This window comes from Phyllostomus discolor, chromosome 1 (assembly GCF_004126475.2).
Source record: "Phyllostomus discolor isolate MPI-MPIP mPhyDis1 chromosome 1, mPhyDis1.pri.v3, whole genome shotgun sequence".
NCBI lineage: Eukaryota > Metazoa > Chordata > Mammalia > Chiroptera > Phyllostomidae > Phyllostomus > Phyllostomus discolor.
In genome coordinates this window covers 162,381,831-162,401,388 of record NC_040903.2, presented here as the reverse complement: position 1 = coordinate 162,401,388, position 19,558 = coordinate 162,381,831, and the positions used below count along the sequence as shown (strand labels likewise).

The following is a 19,558-nucleotide window of genomic DNA, read 5'->3' as shown; positions in this document are numbered from 1 at the left end:
GTTTTTTGGTTGAGTTGTTGATAGTTGTAAGTTTGTTGTCATTTTACTGTTTGTAGTTTTGATCATCTTCTTTTCCTTAGATGAGTCCCTTTAACATTTCATATAATAAGGGCTTGGGGATGATGAAGTCCTTTAACTTGACCTTATCTGGGAAGCACTTGATCTGCTTTTCCATTCTAAATGATAGTTTTGCTGGATAGAGCAATCTGGGATGTAGGTCCTTGCCTTTCATGACTTCAAATGCTTCTTTCCAGTCTTTTCTTGCCTGCAGGGTTTCTTTTTGAGAAACCAGCTGGTAGTCTAATGGGAACTCCTTTGTAGGTAACTGTCGTCTTCTCTCTTGCTGCTTTTAAGATTCTCTCCTGTTTAATCTTGGGTAATGTAATTATGATGTGCCTTGGTGTGTGCTTCCTTGGGTACAACTTCTTTGGGACTCTGAGTTTCTGGGACTTTTGGAAGTCTATTTCCTTTGTCAGATTGGGGAGGTTCTCCTTCATTATTTTTTCAGATCAGGTTTCCATTTTTTGCCCTTCCTCTTCTCCTTCTGGCAACCCTGTGATTCAGATGTTGGAACATTTAAAGTTGGCCCAGAAGGCTCTCCTGATTTTTTTTGAATATTTGTTTCTTCATTTTGTTCTGGTTGAATGTTTATTTCTTTCTTCTGCTCTAAGTCATTGATTTGAGTTCTGGTTTCCTTCCCTTCACTGTTGGTTCCCTGTATATTTTTCTTTACTTCACTTTGCATAAATTTCAACTTTTTCCTCTATTTTGCAACCATACTCAACCATTTCTGTGAGCATCCTAATTATCAGTGTTTTGAACTGTGCATCTGATAGGTTGACTATCTCTTTGTTGCTTAGTTATTTTTCTGGAGTTTTCATGTGTTCTTTCATTTGGGCCACATTTATTTGTCTCAGAGCATCTGTTAATGTAGTAAGGGGCTGAGCCTTAGGTAATTCGCTAGGGCAGGGCAATGTACTTCACTGGGTTGTGACACTGTATGTGGGGGAGGAGTTGGAGAGGGATCAGTGCTACTTGCTCTGCTTTCTGCCGGCTGTCAGTCACTTCCTCCACTACCCACAAGCAAATTGGGTCCTTCTGATGCTGATTCCCAGGTGGGTGGGTTTGTGTACATTCTAGGACCCTGTGAGTCTCTCCAACTAACTCTCCTGTGAGGCTGGGAATTTCTCCTGCTACCTAAACCTGCACTGGTTTTAAGGCCAGAGGTTTTGAGGCTTTCTTTTCCCATGCTGGTGGAATCCTGGGTTTTGCGGTCTGTCACGCTCCCCAATTGTTCCTCCTGGTTTATCTGAATGCAAATGTAGGACCACCCGGTCCACCAGCCATCACCTCGCCCACCTGGTCCTTCTGCTGCTGCCTTGCCTGAAGTCCTTTCCTCCCCCACTCCCCATCTCCACCCTTCCTACTGGTGTGGATGAATGTTTCTTTAACTCCTTGGTTTTCAGACTTCCATACAGTTCAACCTTCTGTCATTTCTGATTGTTTTTTATTTTAAATTGATTGTTGTCCTTTTGTTTGTGCAAGGGGGCAAAGTGTATTTACCTATGCCTCCATCTTGGCCAGAAGTCTCTCCATTGTACACTTACAGGGGGAATCCCTTTTCCAGAAGCTCCTATTGAACATGTTCTTTCATTTCATTTGCTCAAATTGCCTTCAATTTCAGTTGCTCTGAATTAGGGCAAGTGTAATGGTATTGTATTGATTAGTTTAAGCCAATCATGGTGGATTGGATGAACTCTTGAGTTACAAAAATCAACTGTGAATACATTCTCTGCATAAGGTAATAGATTTTTTGTTTGTTTGTTTGTTTCAATTAGGCTAGATGACTTGTGAACCTAGGTGATATAGCCACTTTTCAGGGATGTTCTTCTGCTGACCTTCACATCTGGGTTGTAGAGTCTTCATTTTGTTAGCCCTCTCTTACCTCTCTTTCTCTCTCCCATCTTACTTCACTCCTTTCTCACCCTATACCGTACCTGTGTTGTTCTCTACCCATCTGTTTTATAGTTGATTAGGTCAGGGGATGGCCAGAGAGTGGTCATCAGTTGTTGTCCTATGTTATTAAAACAAGGTGAGGTTTTATGAGCCTGCCCATATTTTGTGTTTAATGGCTTCCTGTTCAGTCCTTTCCAGGTTTTCATTGCTGTTTCTCTCATTTGTGGAATCTAATGAATGAACTGAACTAAGGAGGAAAATGGAGATGGACATAGATAGAGAGCAGGATGACAGCTGTCAGGGGTTTAGGGTGCAGATGGATTAAGCAAAAATGAAAAAGGACTCATGGACATGGACAGTACTGGTGATTGCTGGGGTGAGGGGTATAAGGGGATTAGATCATAATGGAAAAAATATAACAAAGACATAAAAAATGAAAACAGTAATAAAAAGTGATATAAAACTTGTCACATTCATGATTATTTAATTCTAGTCCTTGCCTGCTTAAATTGATTTTAGCCCTGGCTGGGATGGCTCAGTTGATTGGAGTGTTGCCCCATACACCAAAAGGTTGTAGGTTCGATTCCTTGTCAGGGCACATACTTAGGTTTTGGGCTCGATCCTCAGTCTGTGTGACTACCAGAAGGAACAGATCAATGTTACTATCTCACTTTGAAGTTTCTCTCTCTCTCTCTCTGCCCCTCCCGCCCTCCCTCTAAAATCAGTAAACATATCCACAGGTGAGGATTTTAAAAAACCGATTTTACTTTTTCCTCATAACTTTGTACTGGGTATTAAAGCTCTTGCTCTTTTTCAGCTGTATTCTCACTTCAGAAACATTTCCAGTGGGGTTAATGAAAGCAAGGAGTTCAGATCTAATCATTGTATTTTTGACAGGCACTTGAACCACTCCTTAAACTCTCTTTTGTGACATAATAGGATAAACTCAGTAATCTTTATGTTTGTAAATTGACTGTGAGTTTACCATACTCTTTTGTTCAGTTATTTTTCTTTTGGAAATGTTACAGTGTGGCTCTGAGTCTGGGGATATTATTCTCCTCAATGGTCTTCAAGCTAAACACTATCTTGAAGATTAGACGTAACTCAAAAATATATTTTCTTGCCCTGGCTGGTGTTGCTCAATGGGTTGAGTCCTGACCTGCAAACCAAAAGGTCTCTGGTTTGATTCCTAGCCGGAACACATGCCTGGATTGTGGGCCAAGTCCCCCTTTGGGGGCATGTGAAAGGCAGCCAATAGATGTCTCTCTCCCACATTGATGTTTCTTTCCCCTTCTTTCTTTTTCCCTTCCCCCCTCTCTCAAAATAAATAAATAAAATCTTTTGAAATGTATATGTATTTCCTTGTCTGGAATAGAGTGGTAGAACAGATACCCAGGTTCCTCACAAATTTCTTCTGTGTTGGAATACTTTTCAGTTGGTGTTCCTGTGGCTCCCTGCCCAGAACTTTTGCTAGAATCTGTAAAACAGATTTACACATAATCAAAACTTCCTTTATACAACAAACATAAATATCATTAGAAGCAGTTACTGGTGAATTACTATATATTTTTTTTTCTTTCTTAAGTGTGTGCAAATGATTCAGTTGTCCCTGCAATCTGTGGTCCTGGGACGTGGTTGACTCCATTTCTTCAAGCAGTCTACCTCTTTGTACAGTATATCATTATGGTCAATCTTCTTATTGCATTTTTCAAGTAAGAATTTTATTCAGTTGCTTATTGTAATGAGATCATTTAGTATACATGTCTACTCAATTTGAAGGAGAGAAACTAAATTTTTATTCTAAAAATTTTATCAAGGCTTAAACTACTAAAATTATCTTTGAAATTTACAAATAAGGTGTGCTTTTTCAAATTAAATGAGTTCTAAATTTGAGACTTCATTAGCTTTTAACATGCAGTTTTTTTATAAAGTTAAATATTTGGGATTTTTACTAAGTTGCAAACAATGTGCATTTACTATACAAACAAAGGCAATAAAAAATTCATCAATAATCGCTTTCTTAATATTTTGATGTATATCTTTCTATAATTTTTATGACTCTATATGAGCAATTTTTCTTTTCAAAAATAATAATTTATGTACTTTTTAAAACATCCCACTTTAATAAATATTTCTCTCATTTATTTTTAATGGCTACCTGGTATTGTATGGTATAGACCATTATTTTTCAAGCCAATAGATTATATTGCTCAATTCAATTGTTTATAATTTTTTATTTATAAAACCATATTGTGATTAATTTTTTATCACTTCCTAAGTATTTCTTTAGAATGTTTTTCTAAGAGTAGGACTGTTCAGTATAATTATTTTTAGAGTTTTTAAAATTTAAGTCAGAATTGGCCCATGTCTCCAAATCCTTGTCAACACTAGGTGTATTATCTTTTTAATGGTTGTTATTTTGATAGTACATAAAAGGATCTTATTTTATTTGCACTTATTTTGTAGCTACTAAGATAGAATATTTTCTTATGTTTTATCATATATAATTTTAAGTCTTAAAAATCATGTTTTCTGCCCATGTTTCTGGGAGTTTGTAACCAAGACCCTCAACATATACTTGTTGCATGTATTTTTTCCAGTTTTTCATCTGTGTTTTAGTCTTATTTATGGTAGGGTGTTTTTTTGAATTCTTGTTTAGAATAGAATTACAATTAAATCTTTAGCATTTAAAAATTTTAAATGTGATTAACTGTTTGTTTTATTTTCATTCTTTGTTATCCAAGCAATGTGTATTTACAAGTGAAGGCAATTTCTAATATTGTATGGAAGTACCAACGTTATCATTTTATTATGGCTTATCATGAGAAACCAGTTCTCCCTCCACCACTTATCATTCTCAGCCATATAGCTTCTCTGTTTTGCTATATATGTAAAAGAAGAAAAAAAGATAAGACTTCAGATGGACCAAGTAAGTAAAAGACATTAAAGCCAATATTTTGGGAGTTTTTGTTTGTTTGTTTTTTAGGCCAGTGTTTTTATTTTATCACTTATCAGTATTACACTGAAGGCGAAGTATTAATTATATTTATATTTAATTGGTTAATGTTATTATAAAAGATTTTGTTGAATTTGCCTAAAAGTAAAAGAATTTTAAGCATAATACACTAGGTATAAAATTGAATTTAGTATTAAACTTTTTGAGTATGGCATCTCAGTTTGTTTTTGTAAAAATTGTAATATACTGTAACACTTTTTGTTCTGTAAACCATTTTTTGCTGCTTTGGGAACAATAATACTTTTAGTGCATTCTGTACACTACACAAGACTAATCACCATATCAAACTGCTTAAAATTTTATAATCCCTTTCTGTTCTACCTATTCAGTTTTTAAATTCCTCTACCTTGGTATGTGAGGGAGAGGTCTGAGAAAGATAGTTGGGCAAGAGTGTTTTATGGGAAAAGAAAATTAGGAAAAAAGTATATGAAACTGTTCTGCTAAGATCACGCTATGATTAAAGAAAAGAATAGAAATACTTGTTAGTGCTTTAGAAATACAGTAGTAAAAAGAGAAAAAAATGCAGATGATGCTTATAATAGTCTTATGAGCCCTGAGTAATTCAGGACTCATGATGTAAACTTTCATAACTTGATAGCCTTCATTGATTTTTCTTTTCCCTTTTTAGAACTTTTTTTAACAGAAGAAGATCAAAAGAAACTTCATGATTTTGAAGAGCAGTGTGTTGAGATGTATTTTAATGAAAAAGATGACAAATTCAATTCTGGTAGTGAAGAGAGAATTCGTGTCACTTTTGAAAGGTTCAAAAGCTCTTTAATTATAATTGCTTATATGTCAAGAGTGGATCCTTATGGTTATGTCCCTTTCATTGTTCAGTTTATGTTTGTCAAACAAGTAAGTTTAGTAATAGGATTACATTCTGTATTTGGGGACAGTGCAGTTCAGATATTTCATGTAAGTCATTAAGTCAATCCTTTGTTATTTTTGATCCTTATTAACAAAGGGCAGAGAAGAGTTAGTATATTTTACTAGTCAAGAAAAGTAAGGCTGTCATTATTTTAAATGATTTGTTTCTATTGACTTTGCTGCATTCTGGAAGCATATGGTATTTGTGTAGATACAATATGATAGTGGAAATTTCACTTTTTATTGTGAGAGGATTAGCACAGGAGCTGTCTGAAATATAGCATGTGCCTTTTAAAAATAAGTAACCATACCTTATTTTATGTCTTACTGTTTGAATGCATGCAGAATTTTTTCTTTTTACCATATTAATTTATTGAAATTACAAAAGGAATTTGTAAAACGTTAATTTTCAGCATTTGTAAAACACCTGTATTTCCCCTACAGAGTAGAGCAAATGTGCATTCAGATGAAAGAAGTTGGAGATCGCGTCAACTATATAAAAAGATCATTACAGTCATTAGATTCTCAAATTGGTCATTTGCAAGATCTTTCAGCCCTGACTGTAGATACATTAAAAACACTTACTGCCCAGAAAGCTTCAGAAGCTAGTAAAGTTCACAATGAAATCACACGAGAATTGAGCATTTCCAAACATTTGGCTCAGAACCTTATTGATGATGGTCCTATAAGACCTTCTGTGTGGAAAAAACACAGTGTTGTAAATACACTTAGTTCCTCTCTTCCTCAGAGTGGTCTTGAAAGTAATAATCCTTTTCTTTGTAATATTTTTATGAAAGATGAAAAAGATCCCCAATATAACATATTTGATCAGGATTCACCTACAATACCCCAGAGAAAAGAATTTAATTTTCCAGAGGCTGGTTCCTCTTGTGGTGCCTTATTCCCAAGTGCTGTTTCTCCTCCAGAACTGCGACAGAGACTACTACATGGGGTAGAAACCTTAAAAATGTTTAGTAAAAATCAAAAATCAGGCAGTTCACCTAATAACATACCACATCTATCATCCCCACCAACCAAACTTTTTGTTAGTACACCGTCCCAGCCAAGTTGCAAAAGCCACTTGGAATCTGCAACCAAAGATCAAGAAAATATTTGCCCTAAAGCTGCAGAAGGAGATAATATAGAATTTGGAGCATTTGTGGGTAAGTGTGACAAAGTGATATTTGTATATCAGATTATTTACTTTTTAATTATAGTTACTACCTTAGAAATAGCTAATTAATAAAACTGTACTTGTGTGACAAGTGGAGGATAGATCTAATAATGTTTTAAAGGAATCACAAATGGGAGAAACAGGTTGAATTTATACCTGTGATAAGGTGTCCTGTGATAACAATTGTTTGGAAAACTTATTTGAGCTCTATCTTTTGAATTTATCTTCTGTGGTACTTGACCAGCTTTTGTTGAAAGAACCTGAGTGGTTCACAAGTGTTAGTTACTTGGGGAATAAGAGAAGGGTACAGGAGAGTCTGGAAATGACTGGAAAAGAAAATTGTCTTATAAATAGGATGGTCATATAATTTTTTATCTAAACCAGTACACTGTTAAGAGTGAGAGGGTACAATACTAATAATTACATTAGGGCAGCAGTGAAAGCCAGAGCCCTCCTTAGAAAATGAGTATTTGTGGCTGATCCATTTATATACCCAGAGAGGAGAACATTTCAAAAAGGAATGATTCATTTTTTTTTGTTTAAATTTTTTAATTTTGAAATAATTCAGGCTGACAGTAAGGTTTCAAAAATGGTATATAAGGTAGTAAAGTATTCTTTTTTAAAAATTGAATTTATTGGGATAACATTGGTTAATGAAATTATACAGGTTTCAGGTATCCATTTGATGATTTATCTTCTATATACTGTATTGTATGTTCACCACCCCAAGTCAAGTCTGTGTCCATGACCAATACATATATTCCCCTGTATCCTCTTCTACCTCCCCCCACCAGGAATGATTCCTTCTATAATTCAGATAACTCAAGTAAAATAGGGGTTGAAAATACAGTTATTTTGGCAGTGATAACATATTAATGACCTTGGTGGAAACTGTCCCAGTGGAGGAATTGGTAGAAGGAGAAACCAGCTTATAGTGAAATAAAGTGTCAATTAGGAGGAAGGAATGTAAAGAGGATTACTAGTGGGTCCGGGGGAGCTTGGCAGTGAAGGCAAAAGAAAGAAATAACTAATATTGTGGTTTGTACATTTAATGTTTTTTATTTGTTTTATTTTTAATGAGGATGGAGACTTAAACATGTTTAAATGTTGACAGTGAAGAAGGCATACTTTGTAGTTGGTTAGGTCCATAATGTTTGGGAAAATATAGTGTTCTAACAGTCTTCTTTGTAGATTATTAAAGTATTTAACAAAAGAGTTCTTAGAAAACAACTTGAGTTGTTGCCATAACCAGAATGTTTCAAGATACAAATAAGGCCCTCTGTCTCTTGAGGTTTGAGTTTTTCCACTAGGTGGCTTCATAACTTTGTCTTTAACATTGGCTTGAGCTAGAAATTTACCAAGTCATGAGACATGTATAGAAATTATACAGAGAATAGGTTATGTCCAAGGCCAACTTGTTACATTACCTAGGTGCTGAGCATGCTGATCACTACTGCTGAGCTACATGGAGTTCACAGTGGATGTATCGAAACAATTTTCCAACATAAATTCTATACCAATTTTTCTTAAAAAAAAAAACACGTTTTAGTTTGTTGATACTATATTGCCACTGGGATGGAGGTAGGTATCTATATGTATGATATGTATATATTTGTATATATATTTATGTAAAATGTAATGTTTTTACATTTTAATAGTAAAAATGATCAAAAACTAGTAAAAGTATTTGTTCCCCTTTTTCCTTTTATATTTCAGGCAGTGTGCTTCCAATCACATGTTGAATTTTTTTGTAGGCAGCCTTTGGCTTTTGCTGTTACTGTAAACTCTACTACTCATTTTCTCTAGTTTCTTGACAGATCCCATCAGTATTTATCAAAAGAGCTACAGGAAACTGCAAAGCCATCAAAAGTACTTAAAAACAACACAAATCACTTAATAACATAGACTTTAGCCAATAAGGAAAAAAAAATTGGGGGGGCATCTTTTTTTTCTCTTCAAGGACACAGAGACAGCATGGATTTACAGAGGCTTAAAGAAACATCAAACAAGAAAGAAATATCTGTAAGTAAATCCTTATAACAGCACAATTCAGTTTTATTTTGCTATATTGGGTTTTAGTTCAAAATATAATTAAGCTTTTTTTCTAGTAAAAGTATAGTTTTAACAGAGACCATCATCAAAATGATGATCCCAAATATTTGAAACTAAACACAATTTGAAAAAAAGAAGAAACACTTAACTACTATGTGAAAATGTACAAATAGCTTGCATTTCAAAACTAAAGTTTAAAAAAATCACCTATTTAGCATTTTTTAAAAGTGATTCTTCCTGTAACTTGTTCCATTAACTTACTGAGTTCACCTCTTTCCCAGACCCCAAAGTTTATTAGAACATAACCCTGGCTCTCAAGAAACCTGTAGTCATATTCAGCAATAAGAAACGGAATATGCCAGTAACTACAATATAATGTGCAAGTACATGTTCAATAAATGTTTCTTGACTAAGTTTTAAAATATGTAGAACTGGTGAAAATGTGTTTCCTGGAAGAAAATTAGTTTTTATTTATTAACTGTTGGTTTCATAAATTACCCATAACTGTTTAGAGCCTTAGAAGTCATCACATAGCTATGGCAAGATAATTAAGAAGATTAGCTTCTCCTTTTCTTAAAGAACTTAAGTTGTGAAAATGATCAAGTGACAAATACAAGTGAAAACAAGATTTTTCCTAAAGCTACAGCCAAAGAAATGATAACATAAGAATTGCTAAGAATGTTTATTCCTCATATGTCCACATTAATTGTGTGATTGCTGTCAGGACATAATTACTTATTATCTTATATATAAAAGATAAACTCAAGTGCATTTTGATGATACAAATACTAACATTTGTATTTTTAATAACATTCTAATTAAAGTGTTATACTAAAATGAATAACGTAGTTTAATGTCTGTTAACTAGATTGTGTTAACCTGGGATTTCATTGATGATTATATGCAAATTGAAACGTAATAATTACATGGAGTGCATTTTCATATTTTCTTTTAATTTTGTATTTCTTAAATAGGACCAAGACAATGACATAAGAAATACAATTATGGAGTATTCAGAGATGCCTAAATATCAGGTAAATTCTCTTTAATGTATGTGGGAGTCAAAGTCAGTTTAAAATGTACATATACCTTTAGATGGAGGAAGTAGGTATAAGTTCAGTGGACTTGTCATAAGACTATAATTTGCATGGTGTTTTCTAACAATTTTAATCCTGTGGCATGCTTATATTCTAAAGATCTGAATTTTTCATTATATGTAATGCCTTAAAGAGAGGGAGAGAAATAAGTAAGTGGGTTGAATGCATTTAGGTAGACTTAACTGTCATGTGATGATAAAAAGAAAAAGAAGGGAAGAAGAAAGGAATGAGGAAAAGTAAGAAGTAGAAAGAACAAATAAATCTCTACCAAAGCTGGTTTTAATAATTCTTAAAATGCAGACATAAAATGTTTTTTTTGAACAGGTGTTAACTGAAGTGGATTTTATAAGTAAATGAAGTATTTTATGGACCTTTTGTAAGTTTTAGTAGAGCTGTTCATAATGGAAATTATTTTAGCCTAACAAAATTTCTTATCACATTTTTTTCTATATGCAAATATCCTTTTATTAAAAATCTGCACCCGGTATATAGCTTTGCTCAAGTTATTCAGTTTATTTTGTGCTAACTTAAGAGAGTCCAATGTCTCTCATTTTAGTTCTTCTTTATAGTATATTTAGCCATTCAAGTAGATATACATTATAATTTGGGTAGTATATTTGTTCACTTTTATTAGTGGCAGTAATTTCTTAAATGTTTTAATTTTGTAGTTGAATATTTGAAGTCTTAGAATTTATTGACACCTTTTAGCATTGGTAATGAAAGTTACTAACATGCACATCAGTCAGTACCTGAGATGGCCCTTGATCCCAGACCTGTGCATTTGTAGGTAGGATTTGAAAAGCCATTGGACAGACATGTAGGCAGCTCTTTGGACAAGAAAGTGTTTTTAGGTAGGAGCAGAATGAACAATAGTGAGGCAGAGACAGAGGATATATAGAACACGGTAAAAGCAAATGTTAGTTTTACTAGTAGTCAGTAGGTTCATCATCTGAGGAAGTTATAGGAAATAGGGTTGTAAAATGGTTCAGTATAAGGGTAGTTTAAAAGTATATTTGCCCTGGCCAGTGTGGCTCGGTTGGTTGGAGCATTGTCCCATAAACCAAAGGTCACAGGTTCAGTTCCCTGCCTAAGCATGTACCCAGGTTGTGGGTTTGATCACCAGTCTAGGTGTGTATGGAGGGCAACTGATTAATGTTTCTCTCTCTCTTTCTCTCTCTCCCCTCCCCCAGCACCCCCCACTTCCTCCCTTCTCCTCTCTATGTCCTCAGGTGAAGATTACAAAAAAAGTACAAAATATTTCTTGCTGAGTGGGATAGCTCTTCATCCACTCGTTCAAGGAATACAAGCCAACACTGACTCTTCCATCTTATGGCTCTGCCACTCACCAAGGTCATATAATAGAGCACAGAGAAGCACAGGAGGTGTTTATGAGCCCGGCCTAGAAGTAGCACACATCATTTGCTCTGAAATTCAGAGGGAGAGAACTTAGTCACATGAAGTCACGTGATCATATCTGCTGCAAAGGAGGCTTGGAAATGTAATTTAGCTGTTTGAATAAAGTAGGGAAGAATGAATTTTTTGGAACATTTGCATTCTGTGCCACAGGGCCAGATATATAAACATTTAATCAAGTGAAATATTTTTAAAATTTTCTTTGAGTTAAAGGAAGAAGCCATTGAAGATTTTTGATTATCCTTGTAGGACTGTTGTGCACAGGATGGATGAGAGCAACCATAGACACTTGGAGACTTATTAGGAAGTTTTAATCATAATTCAGGAGAGAGGTAATTAGGTCTTGATAAAGACATGTAAAAATGGAGAAAAAGAAGCTTCTCAGCCCAAAAGTAGTGACTATTGTAGAACCATGTATAGAAATAGACAAATTGAAGAGAATATGAATTAGTATGGAAGTAGTTAGAATCTGTTTAAAATATTTAAATGTGAGAGAATAGCAAGTCAATGAGGAGCTTCTAAATGGTAGTAAAAAAAAATACAAGATTACAGCTTGCAAGAGAAACAAAGATCAGCGATATACAAGGTCTGTCCAGAAGGTATCTAGCCACATAATATCAAAAATAGAAACATTGTACATAGGACAATGACATCTCAGTCCCCTTCAAAGTAGGCACCTTGGGACCTCACACAGTTCTCCCAGTTGCCATCAGCTGCCCCATCATATTTTCTTGAATCTCATTGATGGTCTGAAATTTCTTCCCTTTCAAAAGTGATTTTAGTTCTGGGGAAAGGCAGAAGGTGCAGGGCACCGAATCTGGGCTATAGAGGGGCCTGAGTCACCTGGATGATTTGATGTTTCACAAAAAAACTCTGCAGGAGATGTGATGCATGAGCAGGCATGTTGTGGTAATGAAGCTGCCAATCACCAGTTGCCCATAGCCATGGCCTTCTGAATCATCCGAATATTTTTTGTGGAGGAATGTTAAAGCTTAATGCAAAATTTGATGCAGATTTGTTGCTCTGCTTGCTCATTTTGAATGCGAGGGCCACATAGTATACATGCTCACTCAACTGCATCTACTGCCTCCACTGACTAGTATAGTGAATTTGTCATTGTTCACACACATGCATCCTACTGTGTTCTCCTTGGCTACCACATTGCATCAGTGCTGTGCAAACTATTCTTGTTAGATTGGCAATGGCTGGATTTTTTGCGGGCATACCTTGCATATTAATATAGCATATCTTCAAAAGAGATGGTCAAGGTGAGGAGTAAACCTGAGATTCAGATGTTCCCTCTTCTTAGGAAGTAAGAGGGTAAAAAGATAAAATGAAGCAATCCTTATTGAAATGATAGTTGTTATAATGTTGAAGCAGCCATCACAGAATCAATGCAGGAGAATGTATAAGTAGTTGTTGCTGGTACTTTAGAGAAATCTGGAAGAATAAAATTTTAGACCACTGAATTAGGTGACTTACAACAATGCAATTTCAGTATACTGGAGAATGCAACAAAATAAAAATTGTAGAGATTATAAGAGAATAGAGGAATTATTATCAGTATACTCAGCAGTAACAAGATGGTTCAAGAGTTTGAATTAGTAGCAGAATTATTAAAGGTGCTTAGGAAAAAGGTATTTTGAATGTTTTAATATAAGATAAAGGAACAAATTAAAGTTTTTAAAAAGTTGTATCTCTTGATTTATCTTTGTTTTTTATAATGAAGGAGAACTGATTGGAATTATTTAAAAAGCAAGAAGACTTAATCAAGTGAAATAAGCACTCAAAGATGATAACATTAGGCTGGAAAGCATAACTTCTTTTGAGACAGGAGGACTGACACAGGGTTGTCAGGTATTTTGAGTTGGAAAGAAATATTGCTAAATCTCTAACTTAATATTTAAGATCTGTGTGCTTTATTGTGTATAAATTATGTAAGATTGTTTTCTAAAAATTAAAAGGAATAAAATATTCTTGGGAGTTTATTGGTACTTTAAAAAATGTATTATAGTTTATTTGAGCTAAACTGATGTATGCCAGGGAGGAAGATTTCAAATGCTCCAGATTAATACTTTTAAGGCATTCGTTTTTGTAGTAAGGCTGATGGGTGGAGTACGTGAGATAGAGAAGATTTAGTGTAACCATTGTGTGAAGTTGTTAAGCAGTCAAGAGAAAACCAAGAATATGATTTGTCAGCTATATGAAAATAGCATGAATTTTTACCCGCCATATCAGCACTTGGATCTTAGCCTGGAAAACTCTGAGGGCCGGCAGCAGATATGGGAACAGTGGCAAAGTCAATCTTTGGAGTGATTCTGACTAGAGAATTGCATAACACTACAGTAGAAGGTTAGAACTGCTAACTAGCTGGAGCTCTTACTAGTTATCAAACCCAGCACATCAGTACCTCAAATTCATCATCACCTCCCTGCTCAGCAGATATATTTCTCCTCCTGTATTTCCAGCCTCTGTGAATAGCATCAACATTCTCGTTCTCCAGGGCAGAATGCACTCCTTCTTCTCCCTTACTACACACAGCTAAGTTTAACTAGTTATGCTTTCGAAATATTTTTTAGTATCTCTGTTCCTTTCAGTTACCCTGACTTAGGCCTTCCTTTTCCAATTTTTATTTCATTGAACTTTTAAAGTATCTTTAACAAGGAGTGACAACAATGTCATCCCATAGGTGGCATCATTTTGCTGTTGTGAAACATTTGTTATACATAGGGAATTGTTTAGGAAAAATAGATATTTATTAAAGGGAAATGGTATGCATCAGGGTTTCCCCATAGATTTCACCTTTTAACATGAACCTATTAAATGAACTTAAAGCAGAAGTATGCTGAAAAATTTTAAGTGAGCCAATAATGTCCTGGTAAAAACAAGAAAAAATTAAAAGTTTCTGTGAGTGGGCAGAAAAGTTGTGGCTGTGTTTTGAATTAAACAATTTTGAGTAATTTACTTAGAGGAAAATAACTCAAATTATAATATTAGAATATTGAGCTCCAGCTCATGATGGTATAAGAAACTTTTAGTTCTTCAACATCTGTGTGTCTATACCCCTTTGAAAACTAAAGAAAACTACAAATCCTCTTCACAGAAAAATGCACATACACAAAAGTTTTTCTGTTAAGTTATAGAGTTTTACAGATGCCTTGAAACCCACTTATCATTCCCTTACTAGAATTTCTGTCATTGATGGTTCAATGAAACTACTGTCATTGCATCATAGGCTGTTTATCAAAGGAAATAAATGAAACAAGAAATAGGTAGAATGGTTCCAAGGAAACAACTAAAATCAGAAAGGAAATCAGAGTTGTTTCATGAGTACAGGGAAAAGATCAGCACTCTTTTGCTTGGCTAGATAAATCAGCTATAATATAAAGAGTGTGGAGCATCAAAGGTTAGAAAAGCTTAATTTTCTTGAGATATAAGTAAAATTTATTTAATCAAAGTATTAGTTTTTATGGCAGTAACATTTTTAAACTCATCATTTCTGACACGTGGTCGAGGTTTGAAAGTATTTTAAAGTTGCGTAACAGTGTGACCTGTTTATAGATGCAGAGAAGACAGAACGTGAAGGCATCAGATCTTCACCACAGTTAGTGTAATGCACTTCATTAGCTCATCTGGGAAAAGGAATAGGTGTAAAGAAGGGAGTGAGGGAGAATTAGCTTATTAGATACTAAGATACTGTGCAGGTAGAACAGTTGAAAAATTGATATTTTTGTGACTCAAAAATAACCCTTCTACAAATAAGAATTAGTAAGTGTTGGATTGGAAATTGCTGAGAAAAGGATTGTATTGTCAGTAAATACAAATTGGACAAGTGGGTAGAAATTGTAATATCTTATGTCACTTCATAAGCTCAGATGAGTTTCAAATTTAAATGTAAAAATTTAATTCATAAAAATTTAAGAAAATGAAATAGTAAATTTATAAAACCAGAGCAGTTTTCTGAATGTATAAAAATAGCAAATATTAAGGGAAGGATGCAAAGAGATTGAAGTACCTAAAAACAAAGTATATAGACCTTAAAGCAAATTAGAAAAAGAACTAAAATTTGACAAGTAATGATCAGATAGATCTTTGTTATATAAACAGCTCATAGAAATCAGTAAGAATGCTACCAAAATGCCACAAAAGAAATTGCCCCTCTGTTCCTTTACCCTCCAAATTACTGTTATCACTGTGTCAGTGTTAGTGATAAAACAGGAACAATAGTAAGTAGGGTATTTAGAGGCAGTTTTTTTGAGATTTACATTGAAGAAAATAGTTGTACTCTGCAATACACCATTCGATGTCCAAATATAATAAAGCATGTGAGCTAAATAGATTTACTTAGGACAATGATTTGAAATTCAATTCAATTGTTTTAAAACTGTGTATGTGCAATATGCAGGATGATACTCCTTCTGAAAATACTTTGAAACACCTGAGTTCTCATGCTGGATTTACTAAGTGCCACAAAACTTCCATTTCTCTTCATTCAGAACAAGGTGAGTGTTTTTTGTTGTTGTTTTTAAAGATTTTATTTATTTATTTTTAGAGAGGGAAGGGAGGGAGATAGAGAAACATCAATGTGCAGTTGCTGGGGGTCATGGCCTACAACCCAGGCATGTACCCTGACTGGGAAGGTGAGTGTTTTGACTAAATGAATTATGCTGGCAAACATACCCATTTAAACTTCAGATGTATTGTATGTATGTCACACACCTGAGCAATGAATATTTCAGGAGTCAAACAGTAAAGATCTGGTACATCATTGGTGCTGTAACCTTGAATAAAACACATAATCCTAACATTCTAATATTTTTTATAAATTGTTTAGTCTCGAAAAATGAAACATAAAGACTTTTCACAGGTCTGCTGCTTTTAACTTTTACAAATGAATCTATTGTGTTTTAATCTGTACAGTTCTTTAGTCAACCTGTTTTTCTAATTTAACTTTTAAAAGTAGCTAGTACATTTATTTGGTTCAAATTAAAATACACACACATAAACACTTTGAAATTCAGTCTGCCTCTCACTCCAACACCACATGCAACCAATGCTATTTTTATTTATCCCTAGAATTTTATGATAACTCAGTCATACATGACAATACAGTCTTTTCTACCTCTCATCTTTTCTAAAAAGGTAGCATGCCATACATTGTTTTTATGCATCTTTGATGGTTCACCTAAAGAATTAAATTGCCTGGGGTTGTTTCCATTTTTTGAGTCAAAATTATATATGCACATAAATTTATTATTCAACTTCTCAACTATGTATATACAATATTTATTAGATTCCTTAGGAAAAATGGTACTACCTTGTCCCCATTACCATCATTTCCCCTTTCATTCTCCTCTGGTATATAGCAGTGTCAACTTGGGTTTATTCCAGAAGTACCAATACAAGTTGGTTTAACAATCAAAAATATAATTAATGCATGATAATAACAAAGTAAAGAAAGAAAATCATGTGATTATCTCAATAGCTACAGAAAATGGGTTTGATGCAAATCAACATCCATTCATGATTAAAATTCTCAGAAAAGTAAAACTAGAATGAAGTTCCCTTAATCTGAGTAAAGGGTTACCTATAAAAAGTTATCACACATAATTCTATTTCATAATGAAATATTGAAAGCTGTCAGTGGGGAACAAGACAAGAACTCTGGCTATTACTATCTCTATTTAATATTGTAGCCAGTTCAATCAGGGAAGAAAAAGAAAAATGGTAGAAGGATTAGGAGGGAAAAAATAAAAATTGTTCTTTTCAGACAACATGGATATTATTTCTGAAGTTAACATCCTTATAATTTTGCATCTTATTTCAGTTTTAGGAATACCGTTGACCTTTCACTCAAAAGGGAAGGCTTGAAATCCTACCCCCCCCCCACCCCCAGCTCTCTGTTCCCCAAAACATACACATACCCGTGTCCTTTTCCACCAACATGGTTATATCATAATTTTGGTTCGAGGAACATGAGATTCTCTGTTGTTTGACTAAATTTCTTCAAGGTGTTTAAATATATAATGTATTCTGTCAGTTTCATCATTGTGAAAATGTTTTGTCTAGAGTCTTCTAATATATTTTAATTTGGTCTTTTTGCCCTCTACACTTGGAATACAACTTTTGTTCAAAGATTTCCCATCATTTATTTAGAGGTTTTCATTTATTGTATCATAAAGTGGTAAATTCTAAGTTAATTTATAACTTAACATCCTACTTTTAAAAAATAGGTTTATTTCTAAAGTTTGTTAGGATAAACAAACTACATAAGAAAAAGGTAGCATCTTAAATCAGTGGAATAGATGAAGTATTCTCTTTTTGCTATTTCTATGCAATGATGCATGTATAAGATTGTTTGTTACAGCAAGAGATTGAAATCAGACCAAATATTCATCTCTAGATATTTGGTTAAATAAGTTTTTTCATATCCATATTATGAAGTTCAATGTAGCATCAAATAGAATAGAGAAGACCTCTGCATACAGAAATACAAAGATCTCTAACCTTAAGGTTTAAAAACCAATAAAAAATATCCAAGGTATATAATATATATTAGGCTACCATTTGTGGGGGGCGGGGAGAGAGAGAGAGACAGACAGACAGACAGACAAAATAGCCCTGGAAGGATGCACAAGAAATGTGGGAACAGTGGAAGAGCAAGACTTTTTTCTTCATACTCTTGCTTCTTACTGTCTTTTCACAAAAATAAATTGAATAATTTTGACATTCTGCCAAAAAACCCAGGGAGCTCTTGTAAGTCTTATGTTCAGCACTGTTAGGGAGAGGATAAGTTATCTTATGAAAGTTATACTATGCCTAGAAATACTTTGTGTTTGGTTAGTTGGTATTAAGTAAATTTAGTTTCATAACTTTTTTCCCCCAATTTTCTTTAAGTGGAAGGAAGCCGAAGGCCATCTATAGAAGAAACTCATGAAGTAGATTCCAAAGCAGCTTTATTACCGGTTTGTCCATTTCAATTAAATAATGCATGTTCTTAAATACATATTTATTAGAGAACAGCTAAAAGATTGTGATATTTTGAGGTTATGTCAGGCTTTCAAAAGAACTTTTGCCTGAGAAAACTGACATCTGCATGGTAGTTTTAGAAAAGAGTTTCTTCCTGTAGTGAGTAGCCAGGAATTTTTAAAGAAAAATGTATATGAAAGAAGGACAGGAACCTCTGTTTGAATTGAAACTTACTATATCACATCACTCCTAGCCAGTTGAGGTAGTATTTGATTTTATAAAACTTCCGTAAAAGTCAACTCCGGTAGAAACCAGAAGAATAGTTCCTTGATACTTAGGTGTAGAAATCAGTGCTTTTAATTATGTCAGGAACATTTTTAACTTATGTTCTGCTGTAAAGAGATAGATTGTATTGTTAAAATTCATGTTATTGAAAAAATTATTTCAGTGGAGAAAGGTGGTTAGTGAACACGGAATTTCACAGTCACAGTTCTTTTCTGGAAGGACCCATCTTGAACTCAAGCTACACAGTTTTTCACAAATATATTTCCATTGAAAATGACCTTAAAATGCCAATTTGGGAGGGAGTTTATAGAGGTATTATTAGAACTTTCATAACAAGATAATAGAATTATTGGTTATAGATTATAAAGTATTGTTAAAATAATTAAAGCCATAAAAAATGTATTACAAATATGAGAAAAAGAAAAAAATACTAGTCAAAAAAACTGGCAAGCTTGGAAAATATTTAGAAATAACTCATTGGGGGGTAAAAATAATAAAAAGCTCATGCACAACAGAACAGAGAAGTACTAAATTGTACCAGAATGTAACACAGATTTATAATTAGATAGAAAATGTATGAAATGGAAAGAGACATGGAAAATATGTTTCAATTGGCCTTGAAAGAATGGATAGAACTTTCAGAGATTACAACTGGTTTAGAATTTTGCGAAATGCTGAAATATATGAATACTTGATTTCAGGAAGCCTAAGTCCCAAACTGGGAGAGTA

General features: G+C 34.0%; 1 protein-coding gene across 2 annotated transcripts in view; it reads left to right on the top strand.

Moving 5' to 3' along the window:
• Positions 1–19,558, top strand: part of TRPM7 (transient receptor potential cation channel subfamily M member 7) — a 133,102-nt gene that overhangs the window by 92,808 nt on the left and 20,736 nt on the right. Inside the window, exons 23-30 of one of the 2 annotated variants that reach the window (XM_036033432.1) lie at positions 3,542–3,668; positions 4,701–4,885; positions 5,601–5,733; positions 6,284–7,002; positions 8,974–9,035; positions 10,040–10,099; positions 15,981–16,077; positions 18,473–18,540. In XM_036033432.1, the coding sequence (XP_035889325.1) occupies positions 3,542–3,668; positions 4,701–4,885; positions 5,601–5,733; positions 6,284–7,002; positions 8,974–9,035; positions 10,040–10,099; positions 15,981–16,077; positions 18,473–18,540 (1,451 nt within the window). Of the gene's footprint in view, positions 1–3,541; positions 3,669–4,700; positions 4,886–5,600; positions 5,734–6,283; positions 7,003–8,973; positions 9,036–10,039; positions 10,100–15,980; positions 16,078–16,215; positions 16,274–18,472; positions 18,541–19,558 lie in introns of those variants that run through there. The other variant, XM_036033441.1, reaches the window with a different exon arrangement.